Source organism: Erythrolamprus reginae, chromosome 5 (genome assembly GCF_031021105.1).
Source record: "Erythrolamprus reginae isolate rEryReg1 chromosome 5, rEryReg1.hap1, whole genome shotgun sequence".
NCBI classification, from domain to species: Eukaryota; Metazoa; Chordata; class Lepidosauria; order Squamata; family Dipsadidae; genus Erythrolamprus; species Erythrolamprus reginae.
In genome coordinates, this window is record NC_091954.1 from 21,201,216 (window position 1) to 21,220,267 (window position 19,052).

The following is a 19,052-nucleotide window of genomic DNA, read 5'->3' on the forward strand; positions in this document are numbered from 1 at the left end:
TTAGTGCATGGCCAGGAGACCACAATGCTATTGCAAAGTACTAGTTTGTCTTGCCAAGGTAACCAACCCTGTTATGAGAAATGAGCTCTTCCCAAAATGTGCCACAGGAGGGCAAGCTGGCTCTACATTAGAAAGAAAGATGAGTTTTCCTTAAGCTTCACCCAAAGGTTCCACCTTTCCTAGAGCAACCAGGAATATTCAGAGCCATCAGAATTCTGACTGCCTGCACCGAACACAGCTCGTCTCCCCATCGAAGTGGTACCAATTTCATCTACTCCCATAGAGCATGCTTTTGAATAGCAAGTAAGTCATAAGCTGAGGCAAGTGATGGGAGCTCACCCCACCACCCACTTGCAAGGACTCAAAGTGCTGGAGCTGAAACCATCTCCATTGTTATTAAGCCATTGAGCCATTGCACCTCATAGATATACCATTAGCTGGTAAAACTTTGATCTTGTAGGTATCTACATTTCAACTTCTGCAACGTGATTGCACGGCTGCTGGTGAACTGAATAGTGGATGATAAGCTAAGGCAAAGATGATTAAATCGCCAATCAAATTACACCATTGCTGGTGTGATCCACAAAACCATGTAAGATACATCTGTGATTTCCCCCTCTTTTAATTAAAACATATGTCAAGTCTCCGTTAAAACTGTGTGGAGCAAACATCACTTTGCACAGTCTAAGATAAGCAACTCAGTGCTTATCTTATAATAATAAGCATTCAGTGTCATGAAGGAAAAATTGCCCTTTATGGTTTGAGGGTTTTCTTAATAGGATCACAAATATCAAATTCACAATTCAAAGTGTTGGTTATGACCTATAAAGTCCTACATGGCATAGGACCAAACTATCTCCGAGACCGCCTTCTGCTGCATGAATCCCAGTGACTGGTGAGGTCCCACAGAGTTGGTCTCCTTGGGGTCCTGTCGACCAAACAATGTTGGCTGGCGGGACCTAGGGGAAGAGCCTTCTCTGTGGGGGCCCCGGCTCTCTGGAATCAGCTCCCCCCGGAGATTCATACTGCCCCCACCCTCTTTGCCTTCGGAAAGAGTTTAAAAACTCATCTTTGCCACCAGGCCTGAGCTTCCTTAGATCTTCCCCCATGACCAATGAATGCTTTAGTTTGATTGTTGAATGAATGATATTGATAGTTTTTCTAATTAGAATTTCAAAGATTGTTTTTTAATGTATTAATTGGATTGTTATTATTGTTTCTTGTTTTTCTATACATGCTGTGAGCTGTCCCAAGTTCTATTATTATTATTATTATTATTATTATTATTATTATTATTATTATTATTATTAATTACATTTGTATGACGTCCCTCTCCGCAGACTTTAGACTGTTTAATCTGAATGTGTTATTTCTCAAAGGAAACTTTAATTCAAGTTAGTATATCTGTGTGTGGCTGAGTAGTTATTCACAACTAATCTAAATGTTTCTGTGTGTGCACAACCTCGGTAAACAAGGATTACTCTGCTTATACATTAACAAGAGGGAAGGGGAAAGAAGGCAGAACCTCAGCTAGGCATTACCTTTAAAGCATCAGGTGTGTCCTCCAAGCAATAGACTTTGAGATTGTATTCCAGTGAGGTACATAGGGTGGGAGCAAAGATGGCCAGCTGCAGTCTCTTTATGGCTGACCTAGAATAGGATTCTCCCACAAGGACGTATGTCCCAAGCTGTTCTAGCAGGATATGGCAGCACTTGGGTTCCAGCTGGCAGTAACAAGGTGTATTTAACGTCTCTTCATCTATCGTCACAACTTCCTGGAGGAAGAAAAGGGGGTAAGGAGTTATTAAAAACATTGCACGTTCCACCTGGATGCCCATTTAAACGAGTACGTGAAAATTTAACGAGAGGCTGAAAATCCGGGTGCATTTTATACTCCAAATGCAGCTTTTAAAAGTTTTTTTTCTAGCCCTAATGAGATGCTAATGACCTTCCCGGCTATTCCTGGCTTGCAGGCTTTTTTCCATTGGTATTCCCTTCAAAAAATAGGGGTTTTTTTCAGCCCTAATGAGGTAGTAACAATCTTCCTGGCTTGCAGGATTTTTTATTCCCATTCCCTTTGAAGAAATTTTCCCCCCAGCCCTAAGTCTTTGCAGGCTTGTTTCAATGCTATTCCCTCCAACCCCCTGCAAAATGTTGCAGGAGGCTTTCCAGGCCAAAAAGCCCCCTTCCACCATTGCCCCATTTTGGTTATCAGAGGCACTGTGGGCCCAACCATTTGCTATTTCCAGGGCAGCCCTACAAGCCAAATTTATGCGCCCTGCAGGCTGGATCCAGAGTTGAGGTGACTGGATGGAGCTGAGCATTTACTGGCTAGATGTCCTTTCTGATGCGGAGTTCGCAGCAGAATTTTTTTTCTTTGGGCCCTAGGAGAGAAATATCTGCTGCTACTGAGAATTGAACTCTAACCCTGCCAAGTGGAAGATGAGTATCTTCAACCAGTCAACGAAGCAGTGGAAGTGATGTGCCGGTGCCTGGAGGCTGTTGGGGCCTGGATGGGTGTCAACAAACTCAAACTCAACCCAGACAAGACGGAGTGGCTGTGGGTTTTGCCTCCCAAGGACAATTCTATCTGTCCGTCCATTACCCTGGGGGGGGGAATTATTGACCCCCTCAGAGAGGGTCCGCAACTTGGGCGTCCTCCTCGATCCACAGCTCACATTAGAAAAACACCTTTCAGCTGTGGCGAGGGGGGCGTTTGCCCAGGTTCGCCTGGTGCGCCAGTTGCGGCCCTATTTGGACCGGGAGTCATTGCTCACAGTCACTCATGCCCTCATCACCTCGAGGCTCGACTACTGTAACGCTCTCTACATGGGGCTACCTTTGAAAAGTGTTCGAAAACTTCAGATCGTGCAGAATGCAGCTGCGAGAGCAATTATGGGCTTCTCCAAGTATGCCCATATCACTCCAACACTCCACAGTCTGCATTGGCTGCCGATCAGTTTCCGGTCACAATTTAAAGTGTTGGTTATGACCTATAAAGCCCTTCATGGCACCGGACCAGAATATCTTCGGGACCGCCTCCTGCTGCACGAATCCCAGCGACCGGTTAGGTCCCACAGAGTTGGCCTTCTCCGGGTCCCGTCGACTAAACAATGTCGTCTGGCGGGACCCCGGGGAAGAGCCTTCTCTGTGGGGGCCCCGACCCTCTGGAACCAGCTCCCCCCTGAGATTAGGATTGCCCCCACCCTCCCTGCCTTTCGTAAACTCCTTAAGACCCACCTTTGCCGTCAGGCATGGGGGAACTAAAACACCTCCCCCTTGCCCATGTTGTTTTGTTGATTGATTGACTGTGTGCCTGTTTTTTATATATACTGTTTTTATGAGATTATTAATTTAAATTGTAACTAGATGGGTGGGCATTGGATTTGGTATTATGTACTGTACTGTTTTTTTATTATTGTTGTGAGCCGCCCCGAGTTTGCGAAGAGGGGCGGCATATAAATCCAATAAACCTAACCTAACCTAACCACTAGGCCACCACACTGCTAAGATAAGCAACACATATTGAACACTTGGGACTACAACTTCTTCTATAAGACTTCACTCCAATATCATCGTGGTTGTCGTCGTCATCATCATCATCATGATGGGTGAGATCATCCAAGGACATGGGGCATGGGGTGAGGTATCATCAGTACGCAGTACACAGATGATACCCAGTTGTACATCTCCACCCCATGTCCAGTCAACGATGCAGTGGAAGTGAGGTGCCGGTGCCTGGAGGCTGTTGGGGCTTGGATGGGTGTCAACAAACTCAAACTCAATCCAGACAAGACGGAGTGGCTGTGGGTCTTGCCTCCCAAGGACAATTCCATCTGTTCGTCCATTACCCTGGGGGGGGAACTACTGACCCCCTCAGAGAGGGTTCGCAACTTGGGCGTCCTCCTCGATCCACAGCTGACATTGGAACATCATCTTTCGGCTGTGGCAAGGAGGGCGTTTGCCCAGGTTCACCTGGTGCACCAGTTGCGGCCCTATTTGGACAGGGAGTCATTGCTCACAGTCACTCATGCCCTCATCACCTCGAGGTTCGATTACTGCAATGCTCTCTACATGGGGATAACTTTGAAAAGTGTTCGGAAACTCCAGATCATGCAGAACGCAGCTGCTTCCAAGATTCGCCCACGTTTCTTCAACATTCCATGGCTTGCATTAGCTGCCGATCAGTTTCCGGTCACAATTCAAGGTGTTGGTCATGACCTTTAAAGCCCTACATGGCATTGGACGAGATTACCTCTGGAACCCCCTGCTACCGCACGAATCCCAGCGACCGATAAGGTCCCACAGAGTTGGCCTTCTCCGGGTCCTGTCGACTAAACAATGTCGTTTGGTGGGCCCCAGGGGAAGAGCCTTCTCTGTGGTGGCCCCGGCCCTCTGGAACCAACTCCCCCCGGAGATTACAACTGCCCCCACCCTGCCTGTCTTTCATAAACTACTCAAGACTCACTTATGGCACCAGGCATGGGGGAGTTAAGATATTCCTTCCCCCTAGGCCATTACAAGTTATGCATGGTATGTTTGTGTGTATGTTTGGTTTTATAATAAGAATTTTTAGTTGTTTTATTAATTGGATTGTTACATGCTGTTTTTATCATTGTTGTTAGCCGCCCCGAGTCTATGGAGAGGGGCAGCATACAAATCCAATAAATAAATAAATAAATCATCTACTCCTCTAGTTAATTCAACTTACCTCCCAGTGTCCTTGGTGGGACTGGGTTTTCAACTGCAACATCCAGTCTGGGGAAGTGACCTCTGCACAGTGTGGAACAGTCAAGATGACTGGACGGCATAAGAGCAGCCCAGTAGGACCACAGGTCACTCTGGGACTCAGTACTGTCTGTGTGCCTTCAGAGGGAAAGCTAAAAAGGACAAACACAAGATACTTTTGTTGGCTCTGTGTAACTCTGGCAGAGTAATTGCCTTAGAAATCTGAGAAAATGGAACTCTATATTCTTTAGCAGGAACAAGTGGAATAGTTAATGCATATCTGCTGAAGTTCACAACTGTTTGAAAATGTACCATCCTGTTATTTTTAAAATGTGAAATATTCTTTTTCTTGAACTGTCCTAATATTTAAGTGAATAAATAATTGTTATTTTCCCTTGAACTGGTTCATTTCCCCCCCTTTTCTTTATCCCAAAAACTTTACTGACTAATTTGCTGAGTATACTTGTTACCATATAGTGCTTAGCCCACAGGGTTGTTGTTCTTATTGTTGTTGGAAAAATAGGAGGAAGGTGTATTGGACATGTTTGCTGCTTTGAGTTATTTGTAAAAATAATAAAGGTGGGATGCAAAAAATGTCAACATAAACTCAACTCATAAAGTCAGAATCCTAAGATTTCAGTAAGGTGCTGATAGCTTTTTCCATTTAGATCAGCGGTGGGTTGCTATCAGTTCACCCATACAAGTGGTGGAAATTTGCACCTGCTAGCTGGTTGTCCACATCCCCAAACCAGTCCTCTCATCACTGTGACTGGCAAAGAACCTTCTATACATGCACAGAGGGATATTTCCCAGATGTGACCTAGGCATGCACGCCAGCAAAACATGTAATTCTGTTGCAATGCAAACCGGTGGGAATGGTAAGTGGAATATACCCCTGATTTAGATGTATATGTTATCAACTCCAGGCCATGCTACGGGAGTTGCTTCATTACATTTGGAAGGCACATGTTTGGGAAATATTGTTTTTAAGTAATCTAACTATACCTATGGTTCTTGGCTGGAAATTAGAAGTAGTAGTATAACTTGTATAAAGGGGCAGGATATGTCTAATAGCCAAGGGACAATCAGTTAGTGAGGGGATTACCATATTTTTTGGACTTTAGGATGCTCCAGACTATAAGAAGCACCTAACGTTTGGGGAGGAAAATGGGGGGGGGGGGGAAGAAATCTGCCTTCACCTCCCAGCAATTTGCCTCCTTGCAGCAAACAGCCTGGTCAGCTTCAGCACAGCCTGTTTGTTGTTTGCTGCAAGGAGGCAAATTGCTAGAAGGCAAATGCCAAAAGGTGGGGACCGACAGGTGGGTGGGTGGGGGCACTTTGGCAATATTCACTCTATAAGAGGCACAGACATTTCTGAGGGGGGGCAGTGCATCTTATAGTCTGAAAAATATGGTACGTTATCTGCACTTCTAATTTCTTCTGTTAGGAATTGGAACTGAGTAAGATAATTCTGAACATTGAGACTTATGTAAAAGAAAATTGCTTTGAAATTAATCTGGCATGTTAATATTTGAAGGTAAATGAATGTATGAAGATGGGGAAGGTTGTAATAAAAAGAAAGCTTAGCTGGCTATCCCTTAATTTGATATCGCTTTTAGGCTATTAGAATATTAGGGAGGTCAGAGTATTAAAAAAGACAAGATACACAATCTAGTCTACTTACAGAATATTTTCTGCTTTGTTGATCATCAGATACATTTCATAGAACTTTCCCTGAGGAATTGCTCCATGTGGCACTAACAGACTCACACCTACAAAAGAAAAAAAAGAGGAATAGATGAAATAATGAATAACGTTTCCTAGAGCATCACTCTATGTCTATTTTTTACAGCTGAATGATATAATTCATAATTCCATGGAATACTTTATGCAGCCTCTCCTATCTTCTGTTTTTTCATAAATAATATCTGATGGCTCTGTTCGCCCTCCTGAATTGGGCTGCAGGAAAGAACTCAGGATAAGTTGCAACTGACCCATCCTACAATCACTGTATCTCCCAGCAAACCTCCAAAAAAGTTCATAATCTGTTTGTCTTAGCCATGATCTTTCTATGGGGAACTATGTCTAATTATTCTGAACAAATGAATATGGCTTAATCATAACTCAACCCAGACAAGACCGAGTGGCTCTGGGCATTTCCTCTGAAGGACCACTCCATCTGTCTGTCCATTGTTCTTGAGGGGGGGGACACTTTGACCCACTCAGACAAAGTCTGCAACTTGGATGTCCTCCTGGATCAACAGCTGAGCCTTGATTACCATCTCTCGGCTGTGGCTAAGGGGACCTTTGCCCAGATTTGTCTGCTTTACCAGTTGCGGCCCTATTTGGACCAGGAGGTTTTGCATATAGTCACTCAGGCCCTCATCACCTCCTCTCTTGATTATTGCAATGCGCTCTACATGGGACTACCCTTGAAGAGGGTTTGGAGACTTCAAATAGTCCAGAATGCAGCTGCGTGAGCCGTCATGGGTGTACCATGCGACACCCATATATCACCAACGCTCCGTGTATTGCACTGGCTACAATTCAAGGTGTTGGTTATTACGTACAAAGCCCTATATGGCTTAGGAACAGACTATTTATGGGACCATCTCCTGCTGCATACCTCCCAGAGATCAATAAGATCACATAGGTTTGGCCTTCTCCAGGTCCTGTCAACTAAGCAATGCAGGTTGGTGGGACAGCGAGGGAGGGCCTTCTCTATGGCTGTCCTGGCTCTATGGAACCAATCTGTACTGCTTCCACCCTACTGGCCTTCCGAAAGGTTATGAAGACCTGGCTTTACCAGAAGGCCTGGGGGGCCATGAATGCTAACATCTGTCACGGCCGAATTGTGTTTGATGTGTGTGCATGTTTGTTTTGATTGGATTGCTTTGTGGGTTTTTATAATGGGGTTTTTATTGTTTTAGTATTTAATATTTGACTTCTTTCCACTATTGTATTGTATGTTTATATTGCTGTAAGCCACCCTGAGTCCCACAGAATTGGGCGGCATAAAAGTCGAATCAAATAAAAATAATAAATAATAGTAATGTTTTTAAGTAGTTACATCTTTGATGGTGACTATAGACGCTATCTTAATTATCTTTAAGAATGATGCTTTTGGTATAAATATTGTTATTGTAGCTTTTCAACCATGTACATGGTCATTTATTTTTTTCAATCTATTTGAAATGGAATGGAGAAAGCTATTTTTAACAGTCTGGCAGTCAAGTAACTTTTGCTGACATTCTTGTAATAACTTAAGTCACCCCAACAATTGTATTCTCAGTGCCTATCTGAGGTCAATAATGGGCTAGTTTTAACAGCACATCCCCTAAAAAAAAAAGATTGTGGTAGAATATGGGGGAAAGAGTTTTATCTCTGAATTTCAAAGTAGTTGCTGCTTTTGGCCTTCTCCGGGTTCCGTCGACCAAACAATGTCGTTTGGCGGGCCCCAGGGGAAGAGCCTTCTCTGTGGCGGCCCCGGCCCTCTGGAATCAACTCCCCCCAGAGATTAGAACGGCACCCACCCTCCTTGTCTTTCGCAAGTTACTTAAGACCCACTTATATCGCCAGGCATGTGAGAACTAAGACATCCTCCCCCAGGCTTTTATATTTTATATTTGGTATGTATGTGGTGTATGGTTTTAATTGCCGGGGTTTTATATATGTTTTTTAATATTGGATTTGTTTTACTGCTATATTGTTTTATTATTGTTGTGAGCCACCCCGAGTCTTCGGAGAGGGGCAGCTTACAAGTCCAATAAATTATTATTATTATTATTATTATTATTATTATTATTATTATTATTATTATTATTATTTTGATACAGGTTCATTAGAATAGCAGGAGACCTCTTTGGTTTCATAAGTCAGCAAGAATAATGCTAATTTCCAGAAAAGGAAACTGTAATTCAAAGTAAGACTTCCAAGAATACTAATGGTTTCCCCAAAATAAGACACCCAGGGCTGGGTTCCGGATTATGCTTACTGCCAGTTCGCTCAGGGACGCGAAGTGAGTTTTGCCTCATTTTACAACCTATTTTTTGCCACAGTTGTTAAGTGAATCAGTGCAGCCATTAAGTTAGTGACACACTTCTTAAGTGAATTTGGATTCCACATTGACTTTGCTTGTCAGATGGTGGCAAAAGGGTGATCACATGATCCTGGTGACCTGCAACCATCATAAATAGGAACCTGTTGCCAAGCATCTGAATTTTAATCACGTCATCATGGGGGTGCTGCAATGGTCATTAATTGTGAAAAATGGTTATGTCCCTTTTTTTTCCTAGTGATGTTATAACTTTGAAGGGTCATTAAACAAATGGTTATAATTAGTCGAGGTATAGCAATTGTGTTCAGAGACCTCAATGCAGTATATTATCTGTTTAGAGCTGTCCGTGGTTCTGAAGTTCAAGGAGACCACAAGGAATCCCCTTGACATCCTGAATCTTGGAACCTTATTGACAAGGAATCAAAGGAACTGTGGAATGATCTTAAATGAGCTGTTAAATTAAAGATGACCAAGAAAATAGTCCTCCAAAGAAAGGGGAACAATTTGCAATTGGGCTGGAATGCTTTCTACTGGTATGGGAGAAATAAAATTTATGGTTACTTCCAAAGACTTTATATTAGGAATGCATTATTGTTTCTCTAAACATTATTGTTTAGAGTGTTTGGAAACTTCAGATCATCCAAAATGCTGCCACTTGAGTGGTATTGGGCCTCCCAGGGCATACCCATATCTTAACATCACTCCACGGTCTGCATTGGCTGCCTATTGGTTTCCAGACACAATTCAAAGTGTTGGTTATGACCTATAAAGCCCTACATGGCATAGGACCAGATTATCTCCAAGACCGCCTTCTGCCGCAGGAATCCCAGTGTCTGGGGAGGTCCCACAGAGTGGGTCTTCTCAGGGTCCCATCAGCCAGACAATGCTGGCTGGCGGGGCCTAGGGTAAGAGCCCTCTGGAACCAACTGCCCCCACCCTCCTTACTTTCTGAAAAAGCTTGAAAACTCATCTTTGCCACCAGGCCTGGGTCCACTAGATCTCTCCCCCTGACCAACGAGTGTGTTTAGAGTGACCTACTGAGTGAATGTTAAATTGAATGTTTTTAAGTTTTTAGGATCTTTTAAAGCCTTTTAATCGTAATTAATTGGATCACATTGTTTTATGATGTATTATATGTTTGTTGTGAGCCGCCCCGGGTCCACTGAGAGGGGTGGCATACAAATCCAATTAATAAACAAACAAACAAATAAATAAATAAATATTGTTAAACTGGGGGAAAAACTAGAGAACAACATTATTTGAGGATATCAGTTTGGCTTTCAACAATGGAAGCACTGATTCACCCAGATCTTATTAACATGGAAAATATTGTTAGAAAGGTATCTTGAATGAAAAGGGGGATTCTAAACTAAACAAGGACTGAGTGATGAAGGGATCGATATGGCATGGTACTCACAAGTGCAGATACATTCTAGATATGAGAAAGATGTTAAATTATACAGAACAACAGAATTAGGCAAGATATTAACAAGAGCAGATGGAAAATTAATGAAGAAAACATTCAGCTACTTATTGGATATGAGACTGGAAAGTGAACAAGTGAAGAAGACAATGCTAGTATGGGCAAAAAAAAAATTGGTTATACAACAGAATTAGACAAATGGCAGAAATTGTGAAACAGGAACTATAATTTGGAAATGTCAACTGCTTATAAAGAAAATTAGTATAAGATGTTTTATAGGTTGTTATAGATGTCATTTAGTGCCAGCAAGGTTGGCAAAGATGTTTAAAGACAACTCGGCTAATTGCTGGAAGTGGCACCAGATACCAGGTCATTTAATCAAGTGTGGGCAGGAGCCTGGGTGATGGGGGGGAAATGCACTGGTGATGTGGGATGTCAAAACAGACCTGGTTTGGTGTGCCAGAGTTCAACTGCAAGGTGCAGCAGCATGGCCAAGTGGAAGCCATGCCAATCAGCTGTCCCAGGCCAACGCAGAGCCCCACGCTGCAAGGCATGGAAGCATGTCCCACTCTGCAGCTGCTACATCAGCCCAATCATCAACTGGGCATGACAGTCATCAGCCTGCTCATCATCAGCACATGACAGTCATCAGGCAAACATCAGTCTGTGGTCAGGGAAGGCATGATTCGTCTACTTAAGTGCGCTGGGAGCTGGATGCTCCCAGTACTGACTTTGCATCAACAGACTTTGCTTAACCTAGAACAGTGGTGGCAAACCTTTTTTGGTTCATTTGCCAGAGGTGTGTGCACATAGAAACATAGAAGACTGACGGCAGAAAAAGACCTCATGGTCCATCTTATACTATTTTCTGTGTTTTATCTATCTATACTATTATACTATTTTCTGTGTTTTATCTTAGGATGGATATATGTTTATCCCAGGCATGTTTAAATTCAGTTACTATGGATTTATCTACCACGTCTGCTGGAAGTTTGTTCCAAGGATCTACTACTCTTTCAGTAAAATAATATTTTCTCATGTTGCTTTTGATCTTTCCCCCAACTAACTTCAGATTGTGTCCCCTTGTTCTTGTGTTCACTTTCCTATTAAAAACACTTCACTCCTGGACCTTATTTAACCCTTTAACATATTTAAATGTTTCGATCATGTCCCCCCTTTTCCTTCTGTCCTCCAGATTATATAGATTGAGTTCATTAAGTCTTTCCTGATATGTTTTATGCTTAAGACCTTCCACCATTCTTGTAGCCCGTCTTTGGACCCATTCAATTTTGTCAATATCTTTCTGTAGGTGAGGTCTCCAGAACTGAACACAGTATTCCAAATGTGGTCTCACCAGCACTCTATATAGCGGGATCATAATCTCCCTCTTCCTGCTTGTTATACCTCTAGCCATGCAGCCAAGCATCCTACTTGCTTTCCCTACCGCCTGACTGCACTGTTCACCCATTTTGAGACTGTCAGAAATCACTACCCCTAAATCCTTTTCTTCTGAAGTTTTTGCTAACACAGAACTGCCAATAGCACAGAAGAAAAGGATTTAGGGGTAGTGATTTCTGACAGTCTCAAAATGGGTGAACAGTGCAGTCAGGCGGTAGGGAAAGCAAGTAGGATGCTTGGCTGCATAGCTAGAGGTATAACAAGCAGGAAGAGGGAGATTATGATCCCTCTATATACATGCCCACACCACTTTCCCCCACTACACATGTGCACCCCCTGTGCTGCCCCTACATATGCGCACAATCCCCCCCATCCCCATGAATTTGCACAGGCCTCACTGAAGCCTGGGATGGTGAAAAAATAGCCAAACGGGCAAACTGGAAGTTCAGAAAAACAGACTTCCAGTTTGCCCATTATGCTGTTTGTTTGTTTTTTGCACTCCTGAGAGTTCAGGGAAGCTGCCTGAACCCCCGGAGTACAAAAAACAGCACAACAGGGCAACCAGAACTCCATTTTTTGAACTTCTACTTTGCCCTTTGTGCTGTTTTTCTCACTCGGGGGCTCCTGGAAGCTTCCCTGAACCCTCCAGAAGTTGTAACGACCTACCCTAAGGCCAAAATCAGCTGGCCAGCATCCACATGCGTGCTGCAGCTGACATAGGACAATTCCCTCTGATATGGCTCCACATGCCACAGCATGCAATAGGTTCGCCATCATGGACCTAGATTTTTCTAACTGCTGCTTGACCTCGTTGCCTGCCAGAGTCTGGCTGTATTCAAGCGTGTGGCATTTTGTCTACTGGTGTTAGTCCGGAGCTCAGACCTATGAGACAGTGGGCTGAGTCTTCACCTTGTGAAACGTGTATTCCCTTACATACCTGTGCCAGGGATGACGAGCCTTCCTCCCAGGCAGCCGAATGTCCCTGTGGCACTATTCCCAGGATCTCGAGGCAGAGTCAGAAGCTGCTGGGAGCCCATAGTTTTGTTTCTTAGATTCATGAAGTGGTTATCCCTGTGGCTGTCCCCTGGGAAGGTGCCTGGGGGCATGGCTCCCAACAGGTCGGCTCCTTCATGCGTCCCAATGGAGGAAGATGCTGTGGAGGAATTATACACTTTGATCTTGAGATTAGGGAGCGGGTCAAGCAATGGAGAGTTGGTCATGGGGATCTTGTCAGAGGAATCTTGCAAGGCATACATAGGACCACGATATACGCCGGCATTGGCAGTTAGATCAGGCTGCACTGAAGGGTGGAGCAACTGGGGGGTATCTGAAAAAGAAGGCAGGAAAATGTTTAATAATCTGTAAGCATTTTCAATAAAGGGAAATGTAATATAATAAAAAAAGCACACATTCAATTAACTGCGTCTTGGTAATGAGCTGAAAACAACAACAACAACCACCGTTGCCTAAATAGTAAATAAAACTGAATTTTGATTACCACTGCTATGGACAGTAATAAATGTGTTGCCGTAAAGAGTGGAGTGTAGAAATGGTGTCACTTTTGTGTTGATCAGTTAAAGAAGCTACCAAATATTGAGTTGTATATCTGCTAACTTTATGTATTTTATAGAATTCGTGCAAATAGCATACAGAAGCGTATGTTTCATAAAATACTAATTCAGCCACTCCGAGTCTTCGGAGAGAGGCGGCATACAAATCTAATAAATAATAATAATATATTATAATATCTCTCAAACACAGAAAATGTAGCAGCATTCTTTAGAATCTTTAAATGCTAACATACCATATCAGAAATTTTTGGGGACTTGATTCCTTTTTATCAGATGGAATCTGAATCTGATGCAATCAACTGGTCAGCAATTATTTACCATATGTTGGCCTTTTTCTAACCTGGTGCCTTCCAGATATATTAGGTCACATTTTCCTTCACAATGTTAGCTAAGACGATAGGGTCTTTGGTCCAACATACTTGGGACATCAAGTTGAAAAGAGCTATTTTATCTCATATTTACAGTGCCACGAGTCCCCCCCCCCCCCCCGTAGCAATACCACAAATTTCTCCTAGGAAAACTGATACATAGAAAAAAAGAAGCATTTTATCTATTAAAATGTACCTAAGAAAGTTGGCATTACAGCAATGTAAGGTGAACAGATCTACCAATGAGACTACGTTTAGTACAAATGGATGGAGAAGGTTGTGTCATAATTACATGAAATCATGGACATTTTTACTTAACAGGATCCTCCTCCCCCATTTGATCTAACCTCTTGTTAATATCCTTTTTGTTTTCATGGAAACTGTATCTTGTAAAGAAATCAAGCTCGTTCACTCTGGGTTGGAAAAAAAAAACCCAGCAGCCATGAGTTCAAATCTCAGGTTTGACCTCTGTCTGTCTAAGAAATTTCATCAACACACAGAAGATACAAAGCCACATGTCACAAACTTCAAAGCTGAGCAAGCTGTGGAACTTACCATTTCTGGAAGTTTTGAAATTAACTGGGTGGAAGCCTCCTGTTAACGCAGCAGAGGAGTCCGTTATGTCCGTGTCGAAATCACGACAGTTTCGCCTATACACAACCAGCCCAACAGCCAACAAGATAACAATGAAGACAAAAATGGCGACCACTATGCCAGCATACAAAGCCACGTCACCAGATGCCTCCAATACTGGGGGGAGAGAGAAAAAAAGAGAGAAATTAGATAGCGTTGTCGCTTTCTCTTTGCTCAGTTTCTAATTTAGAAAAGTTACAATTAAACTGTGACTATAGAAACATAAGGATCGATGTCCCCAAAGGTGTTTTTCCAAAAGGCCAAGGAAACCAAGAAAATCCAGTTGCCTTTTGGAAAAAAAAAACACATTTAGGACAACCATGCCCTGGGTAATTGAGGCTCTCCATAGACATTGAGGATCAAAGCCAAAGGATTCAAAATCGGTTACATTTCCCTTGTTTCATTCTCTGACCTCTCTCAGGATTTGGGGATGGGGCATAAAGAAATAATGGGGAAGCTCTTTAAGCTGGGGTGGGGAACCCTATAGTTTTCTTAATCTCTCTATTTGCCAGTCTTCTGTCAATTACGCTTCCTATTTACTCAAACCAGGGGGAAAAGGAGTTGAAGCTTCCCCCAAGACAATGGGCTCACAATTCAGGTCTGTAGCACTAAGCAGGGTGTTTCTTATAGCCCTTCTGGCCCACTTCCTGCAGACAAGCTGATACCATTCATCAGCTAAATGACAGGAAGCAAGCATTCATTTTTGTTTTGTTTTCTTAACAGTATGATACTGGGGCTCAATTCTCCACCGGCCACTATTTAGGTTGACTGCCTCGTTCAGTGTTTCCCAATCTTGGCAACTTGACTTCAACTCTGGACTTCAAGTCCCAGAATTTCCCAGCCAGCATTTGCTGGCAGGGGAATTCTGGGAGTTGAAGTCCAGATGTCTTCAAGTTACCAAGTTTGGGAAACACTGGCCTAGTGGAATCACCAAGAAGGAAAGAGAGACAATTCACAGTTCTGTGGATATGTGTTTTACTATTCCCATCTCCCATAATTGTGGCCAGCTAGTTTAGGGAAATCTACTATATGGTCCTGCTTCCAAAGCCTGGATAGCAAATAGGAGTTGAAGAAAGAAATAAGCCAGTCAAAAGCAGGAAGATAAAGCAAGGAAGGAGGGAACCAATAGGAAGGGAAGATCAGGAGAAATAGCTGTGGCAGTGGGTATTATTCTAGCAAGAACTGATAAATACAAGTGGAAGTGTGCAATTGATTGGGGCGCCAAAGCAGGCTTGTACAATAACTGTCTCCATTCTTTGAAACTGCTTCTACATATTCTGCCTTGTAGGAGAGAATTGCCTTGCGTTAGGAAATATAATGTTGATGATGATGATGATGATGATGCTAATTATTCAAACTTGGGATCTTTAAGATGTGTGAACTTCAACTCCCAGAATCTGAGAGTTGACGTCCACACATCATAAAAGCCAAGTTCAAAAAACACTGAAATAGAGCAATTCCTTCTGCTCATTTCTCCTTTTAAAGCAGTGTTGGGTCCTGAGCAGTTGAGTTGGCAATTATATTTCCTGCAAATGTATTTCTTTCTCCCTCCCCCATTACCCCAGTGGCTCCTGACTTCCACCTATTATTATTATTATTATTATTATTATTATTATTATTATTATTATTATTATTTCAGTACAACACAGCAAATGAGATCACTATGCTGGATTTCGTATTTCATCACCAGTCGGGCGCTTCCCAAGCACCTAGGACTGCATGATGTAGCGGCGAATCATGTTTGCCGATCCCAGTAAAGCGGCCTTTTGCAATTGACAGATGGAGATTTTATCAATTCTGATGGTTTTCAAATGTCTGCTGAGATACTTTGGTACTGCGCCCAGCGTGCCAAGTACCACTGGGACCACTTTCACTGGCTTATACCAGAGTCGTTGCAGCTTGATTTTTAGATCTTCGTATTTCAGTAATTTCTCTAGCTGCTTCTCCTCAATTCTGCTGTCTCCTGGGATTGTGATGTCGATGATCCATACTTTCTTTTTCTCCACGATCACAATGTCTGGTGTGTTATGCTTCAGAATTCGGTCAGTAGTAGTAGTAGCAGTAGTTGTTGTTGTTGTTGTTATTATTATTATTATTATTATTATCATTACTATCTATCTATCTATCTATCTATCTATCTATCTATCTATCTATCTAACTATCGATCGATCATCTATCTATCTATCTATCTATCTATCTATCTATCTATCTATCTATCTATCTATCTATCTATCTATCTATCTATTTGAGTTGTATGCCACCCTTCTCTGAAAACACCTTGTTTGCCATAAGTGGTACTTATGTCAAAAACTGTAGGCCTTAAATTCAGTCTCTATGAGGTTCTTCAGATAAACCTGTCAATCAGAACCAGGGAAAATAAAATAAAAAGACTACAACACTTAAATGTCAGTAGAATCTGCAGGGTACGTAATCTTTCCCCCTCCCTGTGATCAGTTTTTGGCCATTTTCAAAATATTACGAAGAGGCCTCATCTCACCTTTATTTAAGATGATGAATTATCCCAGGCCCAGCGAAGAGACTAACATTCACATGACCTACCTTGGTTTCTCCTCCCCCACCTCCCCTTTCTTTTAAATTCTTTCCCATTTCTCTGCATTTGTTTTCGCTACAAGTGTCCTGGAGTCTCCTTCTCTGCGAGGCAGAATATATGGAGCAGAACTAAGGAGATTTTTATGCTGCGATTATATCTGGGCTGTATTTATCATGGTGTGTGGTCCTCTGGGAAGGTTCTTCATCAAGGGACAGCAGGAATATTGAAGTGAAATGAAGGAGAAGTAACTAGTAATTTAAAATACATATTTTCTATACAGGGGATTTTATAAAGATGGTAAGGGTTTGCAGGGGAACGTTCTGTCTAGTTTCCATCATTAGCTGTTACTAAAGTAATTCCTCGGTCCACCAGCCTCACTGCAAGGTGAAATACAGATCAGGTAGCATAGAGGTTGTATATATTTATGACTAATGCTGGTAAGGACATGTAATCTTCTTCCTGCAGTGCGTCCGTATAATATTTACTCTGATGTTATTATGATATATATATGCTCAACCAAATGGCAGCATGTAGTCAACCTTGGCTGGTTTTGCAAAGCTAACCAGGGCCAAACCCATTTAATGTCTACATAAATGTCCAACAGGAAATCCCCTGGCCGTAGGACAAGACTGACAGGAAGGCAAATAAATAAAACGCCCCGGAAAGTGGGGATGGGAAACATCTTCTTGAAACCCTGAAAGTGGGTATGGTCAAGAAGACTTTATTCTGAATTACAGATACAGCATCATGATTTATATATGGACCTAGATCGAAAGATGCAGTTCTATTTCTATTAGTTTTTTCTCATCCTTCCTATCACCCGTTTCCTCCCACTTAGGACTGTATGACTGTAACTTGTTGCTTGTATCCTAAGATTTTTATTAATATTGATTGTTTCTTCATTGCTTATTTGACCCCTATGACAATCATTAAGTGTTGTACTACATGATTCTTGACAAAAGTATCTTTTTCTTTTATGTACACTGAGAGCACCAAAACAAATTCCTTGACTGTCCAATCACACAGGGCGAATAAAGAATTCTATTCTATTCTATTCTATTCTATTCTATTCCATTCCATTTCATTGCATTCCATCCCATCCCATCCCATCCCATCCCATCCCATCCCATCCCATCCCATCCCATCCCATCCCATCCTATCCTATTCTTAAATCTGAGTTGGCCTTCTCCGGGTCCCGTCAACTAAGCAATGTCGTTTGGCGGGACCCAGGAGAAGAGCCTTCTCTGGGGCGGCCCTGACCCTCTGGAACCAGCTCCCCCCAGATATCAGGGTTGCCCCCACCCTCCTTGCCTTTCGCAAGCTCCTTAAAACCCACCTCTGTTGTCAGACATGGGGGAATTGAAATTTCCCTTCCCCCTAGGTTTATAGAATTTATACATGATATGCTTGTATGTATGAGTAGTTCTTTAAATTGGGGTTTTTTAGATTGTCTTTTAATATTAGATTTGTTTACATTGTCTTTTTATATTGTTGTTAGCCACCCCGAGTCTTCGGAGAGGGCGGCATACAAATCTAATAAATAAATAAATAAATAAATAAATAAAATCTGATGAAAGAAAGAAAAATGTGGGCATGGAAGGATGAAGGTGATCCATGGGCTGAAACTGTAATATCCGGATGTTGTTGAGTACAATAACAAAGATGGGAGTTTTAGTTTAGCAACATCTGTGGCCACATGTTCCCTGTCCATGAGCTAAGGAATGGCTCTCCAGGCCTCACAGAAATAAAGTATTTTGAAGAGGGAATAAAGACAGACAAAAGAGACGAAGAGCGTAAAAGTTTTCAGAGATGGTCCCAAATCTGTCCAATATCTGGGAAACCTAGCAGGATACTTTCAACAGTGTTCATATTAGCTAACCCTTCATTTGATTTTTGATGGGCTTTAGAGAAAGGGGGGGGAAAGCCCTAAATTAATAATGATGAAAATTATTCTGTGCAGGATCCCCCTCAAGCAGAACCAATTACATCTTTTATGCTGCACGTTCAATTGAGAGCACATGCTTTGGTCTTTTATAGCCTCTGAGAGCAGCCACTGTGGAAAATTCCCCTCAGGCTGGCAAGGGGGGGGGGGCTGACAGGAACACTTCAATTCCCACAAAACAAAAATGAGGCCTGGCGGATGCCCTACAACAGTGATGGTGAGCAAGTGATATGGGGTGCGTGGCGGCAGCTGAGGGGAAGTGGAAGGGTATCCCTTGGCACTGTGTATCCAGACGCTTGAGAAAGCTCGTGGGGCGGCCTTGATCAGCAAGAGGGGGCTGGCTTCCATCAGCCCCCACCCCAATCTTCTGCCTTCAGGAGG

General features: G+C 42.6%; 1 protein-coding gene across 2 annotated transcripts in view; it reads right to left on the minus strand.

The window, feature by feature from the left end:
* UNC5B (unc-5 netrin receptor B) overlaps positions 1-19,052 on the minus strand; it is a 291,780-nt gene that overhangs the window by 17,009 nt on the left and 255,719 nt on the right. For both annotated transcript variants that reach the window (XM_070752210.1, XM_070752211.1), the window contains 5 exons: positions 14,101-14,295; positions 12,544-12,933; positions 6,413-6,500; positions 4,712-4,880; positions 1,542-1,775 (listed from right to left, as the gene is read on the minus strand). In XM_070752210.1, coding sequence (XP_070608311.1) covers positions 1,542-1,775; positions 4,712-4,880; positions 6,413-6,500; positions 12,544-12,933; positions 14,101-14,295 — 1,076 coding nt within the window. The remainder of the gene's footprint in view (positions 1-1,541; positions 1,776-4,711; positions 4,881-6,412; positions 6,501-12,543; positions 12,934-14,100; positions 14,296-19,052) is intronic.